General features: G+C 58.6%; 1 protein-coding gene across 1 annotated transcript in view; it reads right to left on the bottom strand.

Moving 5' to 3' along the window:
- Positions 1–2390: 2390 nt before the first annotated feature.
- Positions 2391–13730, bottom strand: part of PNPLA1 (patatin like domain 1, omega-hydroxyceramide transacylase) — a 41141-nt gene continuing 29801 nt past the window's right edge. The window contains exons 6-10 of the mRNA XM_084890065.1: positions 10807–11400; positions 8128–8209; positions 7743–7868; positions 4666–4771; positions 2391–3994 (exon numbers count right to left, since the gene is read on the bottom strand). Of these exons, the coding sequence (XP_084746191.1) occupies positions 3944–3994; positions 4666–4771; positions 7743–7868; positions 8128–8209; positions 10807–11400 (959 nt within the window). The 3' untranslated portion in view covers positions 2391–3943. The remainder of the gene's footprint in view (positions 3995–4665; positions 4772–7742; positions 7869–8127; positions 8210–10806; positions 11401–13730) is intronic.

Below are 13730 nucleotides of genomic sequence, written 5' to 3'. Positions count from 1 at the left end.
ACAGAGCTAAAAGTATGGCCACTATCATCTAGGACACCCGCTGACATTTTTTCAGATGCTAGCTCTAAATGGGTCTTAGTTTCCAAAGTATATTTACCCTCTCACCAGAACGTCCACATGCAATTAGACAGACGTGCCTCTATGTGCAACACACCGTTCATTCAGCTGACAGGGCCCACAGGGACTGGTAGACGCCACCCAGGAGCTCTGAGGTCAGAGAGGGAAGACCTGTGCCCTGGGGATTGCTGGTCTGACCTGCCAGGCCATGCCCTGTAACGCTGTGGGCAGAGCAAGGAGGCCGGCGCCTGGCAGCTCTCCCGTCTCATGGGCGTTTACCGAGGGTGAGAGAGAAGTGAGTGCGAAGGATCTGAAGGTGACACAGTGCCTTGTCCGCTATGTCATCTTCAGATGTTGTTAGAGCCACAATGCCGTAGTTTGCAGGAGACGGGGCGGTTCCAGCTGGCTCACCGTGGTCTGCAGGGCACCTGCCTGCTCAGGGGCACCGGGCCCAGAAGTGCTAGCCCCCTCTGGGCACTGTGCATTTGTGGATCCAGGAGGACAGTTTTCCAGCCCCCGCAGGGCCTTGTTTTTATCCAAAGGTGAAGTGTGGGCCGTCAGGGGCTCTGCTTTCTACACAACTGAACTGTTTCAACAGCGTGGCCATGTGCCATCGCCTGCCTGGCTGCCTGAGGGCTGTGACCACAGCCTGGTCAGCGCCCGGAGCACCGGCCACGGCCACGGGAGGGCTGCTAACAGCTGGATGGCACACTCAGTCCTGTCCATCCTGAGTCCCGGGGGTGGGGCTGGGCTGAGAGGCCCCGGGCAGAGAGGCCGTGGTGTTCAGAAGAGACTGACCCCAAACCTGAGGCAAAGTTTAGGAACCGCAACTAATCACACGCTGGAAGTCATTTCTTGTTACTGCTGCTAAGAAGGGGTGGGGGCGGGGTGGTGAGCTATTTATGGGGTTACGTTAGGTGGTGCGGAGGATACAGCACCACACGCGAAGGATGGGAATCCGTTTTAAGTGGGGGGTCAGGAACCTCCCGTTCGTAGTTTCTTATCTGTAAGCTGTATGAGCATTTGGTATGAGCTCCCGATGCTGGCATCTGACTCATTTTTGTACTGTGTCATTTGGACAAATAAAGAAACGACTTTATTTAAGGTCTCAGGTGGATCATTCACATGGAGCCAAGACCGGGGCCCGCGGGCCGCATCCAGGCCGGTCATGTGCCTGCGAGACTACGGGGTTCAGCCTCCTGGTCCAGCCTGGGCCCTGTCTGGACGCTTCCCAGGTGTCCCATCCTTGGGTGCCACCTGGCTGAGGCGGTGACAAACGTGCTCCGGGCTGGGCCTCGGGCGGGGGAGGTTGCCCACAGGCTGACAGCCTTGGACATGAGACACTTGCCCTCCAGACCTGACATTCCTCTGTGGCTCTCAGGGGACAGGCCATTGTTACGTCCAGGAAATGTGGGCCAGGCCTCATTCTCAATCACCTGTTTTACCCATTCTTAAATTCTGGTGCCCAAAGTTCGTCCCTCAGAACCAGGAGAGAAGTGGCAGAGCCCAGGGCCTGGTTTGGGTCTGGACATGGGGTCTCCTCCTTCCCCAGCTCAGAGCACATGGGGGTTCTGTCCGTGGCTGCGGGGGGAGGCGACCCTGTGGTGTGGTGGCTTGTGATCTTTCCATCCCCCGAGCCCGGGTGCTCATGGGGATGCTATGTGGAGGGAGGAGAGGGCAGTACTTGTATCCTAAGGCTCAGAGTGGGCAGTGCCTTGTTCAAGGTCACACAGCCAGCTGCAGACTGGCCAGGATGCAGCTCTGAGATCCCGTTTTACTCCCCCATCCCCACCCCCACCGCCTTACTGTCTAACCCAGCGGGCGCCAACCTTACGGACCTCTAACCCATTACCTCATCCACCAAACCACCGAGCACGCACCATGGGCCAGGGCGGATGCAAAAGGCACAGTCCCGCCCTCGGGATGCTAGTGGACCTCGCTGGTTAGGGGGCGTCTGTGCCATTGGGAACACGGGGTGCTGGACCCCGTATGAGGGCGGGCCTCCCTCAGCTCAGGCCGAGGAGCTCTGCAAGAGCCCTGCAGGGCATGGAGGCCCTGCAGCTCTGAAGGCTTCTGAAGGTGGGCAAGTGACGTCAGAACATAATTAGCCCAACGCCTCACCCCCAGCCGTCAGGAGGCTGAGCGGGCGAGTCCGAGGTAGCGGTCATCGGAGAACTGGTCGAGTTCGGGGTGTTAGTCAGTCACAGAGGGCCGCACCTCCGCTGCCATTCAGATTCGCTTATTCGGAAAACCAGAGTGTGCTGGCCTTGGCCTTGGCACCAGAGAGACCTCCCAGTTTCAAAGCAGGGCGACTGGCTTAAAAAATAAAAAAGTCCATTTGTGTGTTTTTTATTGTTTTTGTTTTTAAAAGCATAAGAAGGAGAAAGGAACTAATTAGCAAGCAAAAACACGGTGGCCCTGTTAAGTTTGCATTTCAGATATACAAAAAATAATAATAATAATTGCAATATTGGGGACATACTTATACTAAATAAATATTCATGATTTATCTGAAATGCAAATTTAACAAAGCTTCCAGTGTTTTATCTGGCAGCCCTGAAACTAACGCAGGAAGAATTCTCTTGATTACCTCAAAATGGGGGAAAAGGAAATCAAGCAAAATGAAGGAAATATACAAGGGGACTTACTGGTGCTTGTAACGGTAGCATGGGAGCAGCTGGGCTCTGAGCTAAGCCAGCAGGTACGACCCTGTGCAGGTCTCCCTTGCACACCAGGGGCACACTCTCCGGAGCTGTGCAAACGGGGTCCCCCACCCACACCCCCCAGGCTCAGGCCTCTGGGCCCAGCCACCTGCACAAGGAAAGGCCGGGCTCCCAGAACCGCTCTGGGCCACAGAGCCGGGCGGGTCGGGGTCCACACGCCTGAGGCTGGACTCTGCTCCGGCCTCTCCAGGCACATCCGGGTCCTCCGACAGAAGCTTCGGAGGGGGCTCGCGAAGACCCGTGTTCCCCAATGTGGTCCCCGTTACACGCAGGCTCCACCAGGCCTCCTTCCATCAGCCCCGCCCCCCAAGCTAAATCTGCTCCCTCCTCCTGGTGCCCAGTCTGGTCAGGGCCACTTCCACCCAGCCCCTGGGTTCGGGGTTCGGGGACCTGTTAGGCAAACGCGTCCGAGGCCTCGGACAGCCTGGGCTTCCTCACGGGGCCCGGCCGGGCTGGAGGGGCTGGTTTTTCAGGACAGGCTGGGGAAACTGAGGCTGAAGGTGTCTTTCTTGTGGAACCTTGCCCTTCGGTGTGAACAGCGGAGTCTGTCCTCATTCGGGCCGGGGGAGGGGGGACGTCTGGCCCGTTTCCTCTAAAGCCACCCACTCAGGGGGGCAGAGCCGCCGGCCCCACTCGCTGCCCCCCGGACCCCGAGCCCGGGGGCTGCTGCCACCGCAGCTCCATCGCGGGCTCCAGTGGCGGCCGAGGCGGCGGCCAGTCCGCGCAGAGCCTGCAGTTGGCTGTGTGAATGGAAAACAAAACTCAGGAATGTGGTTTCCTGACCCCACAGGAAACAGGGAAGTGTCCGCGGCTCAGCCCTGCTGGGCCCTCCAGAGTTTTGCCCCGCGGACTCCATCCTGTGGCTGGGACCCAGCTGGCCCAAGCGGGCTGGGGTGGGAGCAAGGCACCCCCCCTGCCGGGGCCTGCTAACCAGGGGGCTGCGCTGCATGCTCCCCAGTTCCCGTCCTTGTCCGCCCGTCGTCCGCCCGTCTGTCCAGAGCAGGTAGTGGAAGCTGAGAGGATGTTGAGACAAGAAGGTGCTCGCCGGAGGGAAGCAGGACCCTCTACACCAACAGGCCTGATAGTGGGTCCCTCTGGTCCCCCAAAGGCCGAGGACGAGGGGACAGCGTCTGAGAACAGTGGGAGAAGGCGCGGCTGGGCCGTCAGGTCCTCTCCCGTTCCCGCTCCAGTTCTCTCTCGCGGCTCACAGCTTCCTGGGGAAAGGAGACAGACTCGTCACCGTCACCGCTGAGTCCCTCTCCTCGGACCTCCCTTCCCGACGCCCATGGAGGGCATTCCCCCAGCGGCATGCCCTTGGGGGGCCTGGGCACATGGCCAGCCCCACCGGAGCTGCCTGACGCGTCCAAACGGAAACTCTCCCTTCACCCCCGGAGCCCGTTAGATGGTCACTCATATACAAGGTCTCTGCAAACGGAGATCCCACTGCAGAGCAGGAGTCACTAGCGTGTCTGAGACGTCCCTGCGTTTACGAGTCCCGTTAATGTGTGGGTTTTCTGGGAGAGGGAGAGGCACGCTGCCCAAGGACACGCTGCCAACACAGGCGTAAGCACCGCGCCAGCCGTATGCCACGTTACTGTGCTGCTTCCTATGCTCTGTCACTTGTGTGTCACTCACGCAAATGTCTAGCAGTCAGCACTCAATTGTTCCAATAAAAGCAGTGTGTTAGGACCACCTTCCGGCCGCTGGCAGTCAAGTTCTATGGAAGGGATGCTGTTTGCTTAGCACAGGCATTGCATGGGCTGGTGTTGGCCTTGACTGAGGGGTGGAGTGTGTGTGTGTGTGTGGGGGGGGAAGGGGGCTGGGTTGAGTGTGCTCAGGGGTCACACAGCACCCTGGGGCAGGGCCACCCCGGGGAGCTCCACACCTCGGGGCTGCTGCATTCCTGGATCCCGCTGGGGCGAGGCCTGCAGGTGACCCACACAGTCTTGGGGGTGGAGAGCACAGAGCTGTCGGGTGGGCAGGGGGCAGACCTGGGTGCGAGAAGCCAAGGAAGCACACGTGAGAGGAAGGGAGATGGGAAGACCCGAGTTCCAAACGCTCCTCTGCCCGCTGAGTGACCCTGGGCAGGCCCGGTCCTCTCCGGGACGCCTCGGGAAGACCTGCTGAGACCCCTGGAGAGAGGCCGTGTGAGCGTGCCTGTTCCTGGGCGCTTTCCGGTCTGACTGTGCCATCCTGGTGTTCAGGCCCTGAGGTGGCTCCCCAGCAGCACGGGCAGAGCCCAACCTCCTTGGCCGGCACCCGCCCGCCACGTCTCCTGTGCACCTCCGAGTGCACCCAGCCTTGCCCTGCCCAAAGGGAGAAACAGGACAGGGCCTGCGACTCCCGACTCCGACCCCAGCTCTGGAGGCTATGGTGGGCGGTCAGCCTCAGGGCAGAGCACAGTCACTGCCATGGAATTGCAGCTCTTATTACCACAGTCACATCTGAACAGGTGGACGTCCCACAGTAACTCAGGGGAGGCTCTCGAGTGGCGGGAATCTGGGGAGTCGGACAGGCTTGGTAGCAAATAGGGAGATCTGAGTAGCAAGTAGAAAGATGGACTCTTCCTATTCCACCCGCAGCCTGCAGGCAGTCTCAGTGTCCCCGCTTTCCACGTGGAGGCCAGCTACACACCTGGAGAGATGACCACTGACCTCTCCCGGACAACAGACCCGGCCAGCAGAGGAAAGCCATGCTGATACATGTATCTGGCCATGCTCAGAGAAGGACAGTTCTGGCAACACTCCTGGTCCCGGCCCTGACCGGTTTGGCTCAGTGGATAGAGCGTCGGACTGCGGACTAAAGAGTCCCGGGTTCGATTCCGGTCAGGGGCATGAACCTTGGTTGCGGGCACATCCCCAGTAGGGAGTGTGCAAGAGGCAGCTGATCGATGTTTCTCTCTCATCAATGTATCTAACTCTCTAACCCTCTTCCTTCCTCTCTGTAAAAAAATCATATTAAATATAATTAAAATATATTAAAACAAAACAAACAAAAAGAAATCTTTGGGTCCTGGGATGAAAGGGCCAGGGAGCAGGCTTGACCCCAGCCTGGGCCTGAGTAGAGCTATTCCGTCCAACCCACAGGCCCGGAAAGAGGAAAGCAAACGCTGGCTTTGTGATGCTTCGATCTGGGGGCGGTTGTCGGTTCTGCGGCATCATCACAGCCCCAGCGACTGACTGACACAACCGCATCACCGTGCGTGCGGAACCCGCGCCTCAGCTTTCATTCTAGCCTCTCTCGTTTTTGGTGGGAGGAATATCACCAGCTGGGACCGGAGCCACACAGGACTGGTCCCCGGGTGTGACGGTGTCCCTGTGACCATAGGCTGGGAGAAATTGAGCAGACCACGCCTCTTCTCTATGGCTGACATTTCTGAGCTTCTCTTTTCTGTGCCTGCCTGGGCTCAGAGTTCCAGCAGTAAAGCTGTGTGGGATTACGTCAGCCCAACTGGTGACTTGCCTCCAGGCATTTCATAACCTGTTCAGTAAAGCAGCACTGCAGACAGAGCAGCACATGGGCCCCCGACCACGGGGTCTCCCTGTTGTTCTGTCTGTCTCACTCCAGCCCGCCTTTTCATGAAGCACCTTGCGTCCTAGAAGTTGGTCAACGGGCAGCTCTGGCTGAGCTGCATCGATCCCGCTGCTCTGACATGCGGGGAGAGGCCTGGCCCGGGGAATCAAGGACCCGAGTGGGGGCTGGCTTCCAGATGGCACTGCCACGCCCCCTGCTGGCCTGCCCACATGCTCACGGCCTGAGCTTCTGGGACAGATGCAGACACTCCAGGTCAGGGAAGTCTGGAGCTGGACATCAGGGAGCAGAGTGAGAAGAATCACAGGCTGCACTGGCCCCGCGGCCATCAGGGGCCGCCAGCTGCTTGCTGGGTCCTGAACCCTCCCTGCCCTTCCAGAAGGTGCCTGGGGGTCTGCCCACTCCCTGTGGCCGTTCTGAGAACCTCCTCCCCACCAGGCTGCTTCCCACTGCCCACCAGGCTCCTGCCGCCCCAATCCCTCTGCCTCCCCAGGGCCCCTCCCAGGCCAGGAGCAACCTGGGAGGACATCCCTTAGAATGGCTTGGGATTTTATTTTCTGAGCTATATATATATATATTTTCTGAGCTTGAAGAAAATTAAATAGCAGCGCAGGTCTGTTCCTTTCAGAAAAAACTTTGATAATCCAGCAAAATAATTACAGGTGATACCAGTGTGGTTTGTGTTTGAGGCTGGTGTTTGGGATTTGCCAGGGTGTATGTATGGACACATGTGCCTAAAAGAGAAGCTTGGTAAAAAATAAAATAATAAAATAAAATAAATAAAATAAAATATAAAATTAAAATTAAATAATTAAATATAAAATAAATAAAATAAAATAAAGCTGGTTTCTATGGGGCACATAGTTCATCAGATCATTTGTCTTTGGCCTGAAGTTCCAAGTTCAAGAGAAACTCTTGAAAGTTGGGGATTGAGTTTAATTCACCTTTGACTTCCCCAGAGCCCAGGAGAGTGCTCAGTGCTTATTGGGTGCTCCGTAAATGTCGATAATTAAACCAATGACAATATAATGCAGTCACGATGCTATGAGAAGCCGGCCTACGCAGGGAGGGCTGTTAGCTGTAGGGCGGGAACAGCTACTCTACATGCTGAGCGTCACGTGGGCCTCGGCCTGCCCAGTGTGGTTTCCAGTGGATGGCGTTCTCTCCAGGAGCTGAGAGGCAGCTGGCCACCTCGGAGTTATGGAACCTCGGCGTCTGCTAGTTATGGCGGCGGCTGCACGCCTTGCTCCCCGCGAAGCAACGTGCAGAGCTGACCTCACCAGAGGCCCCTGAGCGAGGCCGTGGCAGACCTCGGATCCATGCTGGGTGCGTCCTATTCCAGAGCCCAGCTCCGGACCCCCTCAGCCCTGTGACCTCCCTGCAGCCCTGCCCTGCTCCTGCCCAGGGGTGAGAAACGTTAGCCATGCTCACTGCGCTTTGCCGCCTGGCCTTTTGGGTCGTGGCTGTCTCGGGAAGCCTCTTCTGGAGCCACTGGTCTTCGGTTTGTTCTTCTTGGACGCCTTGGTCACCCCGCTGGAGGCTGCGGCGGGGCTCGCCCTGGGCAGAGAGAGGTGGCGGTTAGTGACCGTCCCACGTCCCCTCAGGGCCCTGCTCCGGCGGTGGAGGTGCAGACACACGGAGCGCGGCTCTCGGCCCCGGAGCGCCTTGTCCCCGCCACACGCCTTGTCCCCCCCGAAGAAGACAGAGGAGGGGGAGCTCTGTAGCCACACACCCTGGAGGAGGACCCCGGCCCCGGGGTGGAGCGCCCCTTAGCTTTCCCGTCCGAGGGAAGACGCTCTCAGCGGAGGGCCCTTACCCGGCGGCGTCCGGCCGGCCGCCCGGCTCCTTCCCGTCCTCCGGAGGCGCGGCGCTTCGCGGACTCGGAGAGGCCAGAGGAGCTGCAGCCACAGGGAAGAGCAGGAGACGGGAGTGAGGTGGCGTGCGGAGGGCTGCTTAGTCTTTTTTATTTTTATTTTTGTCACCCATCACTTCCCTGGCCTGCTGCTCAGCCACAGGAGGCCGGGCATTTCGTGAACAGCGCGGAGGCCGGGGATTCCCCATCAGGCAGAAGCTGCCGTCTGTACTAGAGCGTTTTCCTCCCTATGACCTCACTCAGGGCAGCCTGCTGTGCCCTCCCCTCCCCGTTTTAAAGAAAGACCCAGCGAAATGAAACGGCCAAGTTTTAGACGGGAGCCGAGGGAAGACCAAACGCTTCTGTAACCCTAAATCTTAAAACATGAAAAACAAAACAAATCCGTCTCCATTTCTATTTTACTTTTTTTTTTAAATTATATTTTACTGATTTCAGAGAGGAAGGGAGAGAGAGAAACGTCACTGATAGAATCATTGATTGGCTGCCTCCTGCAAGCCCCCTACTGGGGATCCAGCCCACAACTTGGGCATGTGCCCGGCTGGAATCGAACCTGGGACCCTTCAGTCCGCAGGCTGACGCCCTATCCACTGAGCCAAACCGGCTGGGGCCGTTGTACTTTTTGCCAAAGTTTTCCTCTTTTGTCTTGAACGGCCTGGGCGGTTGTGTCCTCCTTGTTTTTTGTCACTGTGAACCTGGAATCGGACGAGGTGCTAAGTAGTGCTGCCCAGTGGTTAGCAGTGTGACATTGCAAGAGTTTAGTCTTTTTTGTTATAATAATCGGGGTAAGCGAGGGTGTTCGCAAAGAACAGCGAACTGTCTCATCCTCAAATTCTGACCTGTGCGACCACAATCTTCCTGTGGCCTTGACCGCGATGCAGCGGAAGGCTGAGGCTGACCTCCGTGTCCCATCACCTCGCCCCTCAGGCGGAGCCGCCGTGCGAGGGAAAGAGCGGAAAAACCCACAGGGCCCGGACCTCCCATCGCCCGCTCCCTGCACTGCTTTTCTCGTGTTTTTAAACAGAAAACATTCATGGTTTTATGACTATGCTCTTCAGTAAGGGCACTGCATGTTTTCAGTGTGGATAGATATAAAATATGAAGATTAACATGTAGTTTTGTAACACATGTAACTAAAAGTAACAGGAAATCAATCTGTTTAGATCCCCGTACTGGAGGTTCCTTCATTTGGGGGGTGGATATCTCAAATCTATTAGCAGTTCCTATGTTGGGGGATTTTCCTACAGCTTCTGGCAACACCCCGCCCCGGCCACAAGGCCCTCCCTGCAGGACTGACAGCACCGAGCCGGGAGGTCCCTCCCTGCCCAGCTCCCTCCGCTGGCTTAGGTGTCACCGCGGCTCGGCGGAGGCAGCACGGGGTCCGGCCTCAGCATGACGGAGTGAGGGCTGTCCTGTGCCCTGTGCCCTGTGCCCTGTGCCCTGTGCCCGCAGGACGCTCCGCAGCCTCTGGCCTCCAGGCATTGCCACGTCTCCTGGGTGGCCGCCCGCTGAGAACCCCTGGGCCCTCCGTGCCTCTGCCCCCCCAGGAGGAGGGAGGATGTGGGGATGGCTCAGGCTCCCGGGGACGGCCACCTTTGGGCAAGGTGTGCTAGTCAAATAAATGCATTTTATGTAACAGGAAACAAGAGCATGTGAAGCACCTTGACCAATTTTCTGACTTTTAATGCCCTTACATTTTATTCTCATTGATAATCTGTGCTACTGTTTACCCTGGTACTGTGGACGTCCGGCTGGTGGACCAGAAGTTGGACCAGAAATCCCTTCATCCCATGATCTGGGCCTTGTCCCTTTGCCTCCCCCATGCCCCTCCCCTTCCCCAGCCATCCATGCAGCCAAGCACATATCCTCTTCATCCCGAACGTACTTTGCATTTTCCTGCTTTGCACCCGAGCTTCTAGAATAAACAAAACCTGACCTGGACATTCCACCCAATCCCACCCACAGACCAGGACGGTCAATATCCGCCCACGTCACCACTGTCACCTCCCGGAGCCTCCCTGCCTCCCCGAGGGCAGCGATCTCCCTCTCCGGGAACCCGCGGCAGGCCTGGGCCGAATCTGTGTCTGGTGTTTGAGCTGGTTTCCCGCCATCGCCATCCCTCTGCCGGAGGGGCACGCCCCGAGGAGAGGAAGTGAGAACCGCTCCCCTTGCAGCCCCCAGAACGGTGCTTCTCAAACTGCGGCAAAGAGCCAGTTTTAAAAATCTATTTACAGCCCACATGGACCAGTGCGTCTGTGGGATGAGGGAGCCCCTCCCCGCCTCGGCTCCGTCTCACTGCCGCCAGCGGGGGGCGTCCAGCCGAGGGCCTTACACGGCCGAGAAACCACCTGGTCTGGCCCTGCCAGGGCATTCATTAATGTCTGATCAAAGAGAGCAGGCTCTGTCTAGGTGATAATTTTGAATGGCCTGCGAATGAAGATATAAATATCCAAGTGGCCGTTGGCAGAAAAAAGATTCCTCCCCGCGCAACACCAGCATCACCCCCTCCCCCCAGCCCCCCGTGGCTGCCTGCCCTCGGAGCATGGTGTGGGCCGCCACGTTGTCAGACCGAAGGGCTGCAGACAGGAGGAAACCCGAGGGGCCTGAGCAGCCGGAGGGGCCTACCTTGGGGCTGTGCGGAGCCCAGCTCCTCCGCGGGGGGCTGTGCAGGTGACGCCGAAGAAGGACACGGAGGCCGCGTGCGAGGGGCGCCCCCGGCCGAAGGCCCCGGACCTGGCCTGAGTGACAGCGACGGCTGGGAGGGTGGGGACTCCGGGGGCGGTCCAGTCCGTTGTACCTGCTCCTGTGGTGGCGCCGGTGCCAGACCAGGGGGTGAGCTGGGCGGGGTGGGCCCAGCGGGGAGTGACACAGGCGGCAGGTCCGCCGGGGAGCGGGGCGGTGCAGGGCCCGGGGCCCCTGCAGGCGGCGGCTCAGACACAGAGGCAGGGGCCGGAGCAGGGGGCTCCACCGGCCGCTCACGTGTGGGTCCCGGGGGCTGTGCAGGCGGGGACACAGGCGGGCCGGGGCCGCCGCTCTCTCGCTCTCTGGGGTCCCGCTGTGAGGGGAGCTGCGTGGACTCCTCCGCACGGGCCTGCTCCGCCCGGAGGCCGGGCTCGCTGTGCTCCGGGCCCTGGCTGCCGAGGGCGAGCTCTATCTGGCAGTACACTTCCACCCGCGGGAAAATCACCCTCCTGGAGGGAGAATCGAGGTAAGCAGCATCTAGGAAAAAACAAGCACGGGTCACAGGTGGCGTTTCTAACCTCCGACATCAGCGTGGTGTTTGCAAAGAAAACTTTTCCAAGTGACTGTCGTAAGCAGGATTATGGCTCACCAGGGGTCTTTCTTTACTGACTGGACTGACATTGAGTGTTGGACTGTGTTAATCCACGTTCCCAGTGATGTTTACTGAGCATGTCTGTGTGCCGGGCACCATACCCGGCACTGAGGAGGCGAAGGAGGCAGAAACAGCCCAGGGCGGGAACAGGCCCTGACCTCCCAAATAACCTCTTGTTAATCCAGACAAGTGCTGGGCAGGGGAGGAACTGGCACCAGGAGAGAGGGAGGCAGCGAGGACTTAACTGGGAGGCCTCCCCGAGGGAGGGCGTTTAAGCTGAGATCTGGAGGACCAGTGAGTGGTCCAGGGGATGGTCAGGAGCGGTGGGGAGGAGAGGTCAGATGGAGGGAATAGCATGCACAAAGGTCACAGGCCTGAAGGAGCACCAGACATGGGGTCCTAAAAGGTAGTGTGGCTGGAGCCTGGAGGCGGGGGGTTGGAGGCTGGGGGTTGGGGGCAAGGGGAGGGGGTGGCTGGCACTGTGGTTGGGGGTGGGGCTGAGGAGCAGGGACCAGATCGCTCACGGGCTGGTGGGCAGCACTGAGGACTCTTCGTTTCCTTGGAGACCATGAAGCCTTCCTGGCAGGGCGGCGCCACCTGCCTCTGGCTTTGACAGGTCCCGTGGCTGCGGTGTGCAGACTCCCTGACACGGGCACAGGGCCCAGGGAAGCCCGTCAGGTGGCTGCGGGGCGGTGTGGGGGGCTGGCGCCTGGACGAAGGCAGAAGGAAGTGGAAGTTCTGTTCGGGAGGTGCGTGGGTGAGGACTGGAGAGGGGTTGATGGGGCGGAGGGGAGGTGGGTGGCTCGCACAGTCTGATGGATGCTGGCGCTGTCTGCTGAGAACAGGCCAAGGGAGGGATGGGGGAGAGGGGGTCTCAGGCTAGGAGCTTGTCTGGGGACACGCTGAGTTTAGGGGGCCTTGGAGATACCCAAGGGGAGACAAGGGGGTGAGATGCGTGTGGATTTGGATCCCGGAGACGAGACGGGGGTCAGAGATACATAGGTACCGGGCGGTCCCGGGGGCTGTGGTGGTGGCTGTGCGGAGGCTCCCCGGAGGGAGGGAGGGGGAAGCAGAGTGAGGAGAGGGGGCCGGGCTCGAGGCCACCGAGTAGAGGGGCCCAGGGCAGGTTTTCTAGAACAAACAGAACTGGGTAGATTCCAGAGCTGCTTGTCAGAGGAATGGGAGAACACATTTACAAATAGTATTCCTGACAACGGCGTTTATCCAGAATTCGTTAACGCTCTTACTTGAGAAACAAGCAATTCCGGTTTTTGAATGGGCAAAGAGCCCACGGCAGGAGCTCCCGATGGCCAGAGCTGGGGCGGTGCGAGTGAAACGTTAGTTGAATGATAACCCAAAGTGTAAAACACGTGCCCAGGGGTTCATACACAAACCAGCCAGCGATTGCGTGACGCAGGCAGACCCCTCTCCCACGCAGAAGCCGCCACGCCCGCCATGTGGACGGCCGGGCCCTAGGGGCCTGGCGAAGGGCTCCTGGCTTTCCGTGTGAGCTGTGCGCAGACCTCCCTCCGGAGGAAAGAGTGACGTCACAGGGGGCGCTGACAGCAGCTGCAGCGGGGACCACGGTCACGCCGTCAGTGACCGGTCGGGTGGACGGCAGGCCTCCCTGATACAACGTGCTGAGAACGGCACTTCGCCTCTTCGGTCTTCCTTCTTCCAATCCACCACCCCGTCTGATCATGGGGCAACCATCAGCCAAACCCACCTGAGGGACAGTCAGTACCTGGCCAGGACTCACCCCCCCAGCCACTAAAAACAAGGGGAGCCTGAGGGGACAGGACGTGCTCTCCTGGAGAGGGTCCTGGGTCAGAGGAAGGACATCAGGCACCAACTCAGGAAATCTAAGCAAAGTATAGGTTTTGGTTAATCAGCATACTACCGTAGAGCATCTAACAACAGGGAAACCTGGATGTGGCGTGTATGGAGACTCTGTACTGTTTTTATCTTTTTTTAATATATATTTTATATTTTTCCGAAAATCTGAAACTCCTGAAAATAAAGCTCATGAGAGGTCTGGGGGGAAGTGGGCAAAAGAGTTGAACAGACACATCCAAAGAAGCTATCTGGACCGCAAATAAGCTAATGAAAAGATGCTCAACATCGTCAGCCACCAGGGAAAGGCCAATCCAATCTGGTGAGACACCCTGCACGCCTCTCAGAATGGCTCAGGCGCAACAGACCTGCCACGCCAAGT

This window comes from Pipistrellus hanaki (genome assembly GCF_964339955.1).
Source record: "Pipistrellus hanaki genome assembly, chromosome: 7".
Taxonomy (NCBI): Eukaryota; Metazoa; Chordata; class Mammalia; order Chiroptera; family Vespertilionidae; genus Pipistrellus; species Pipistrellus hanaki.
Note: the sequence above shows the minus strand (reverse complement) of the source record. Positions and strands in the feature narration are given on the sequence as shown.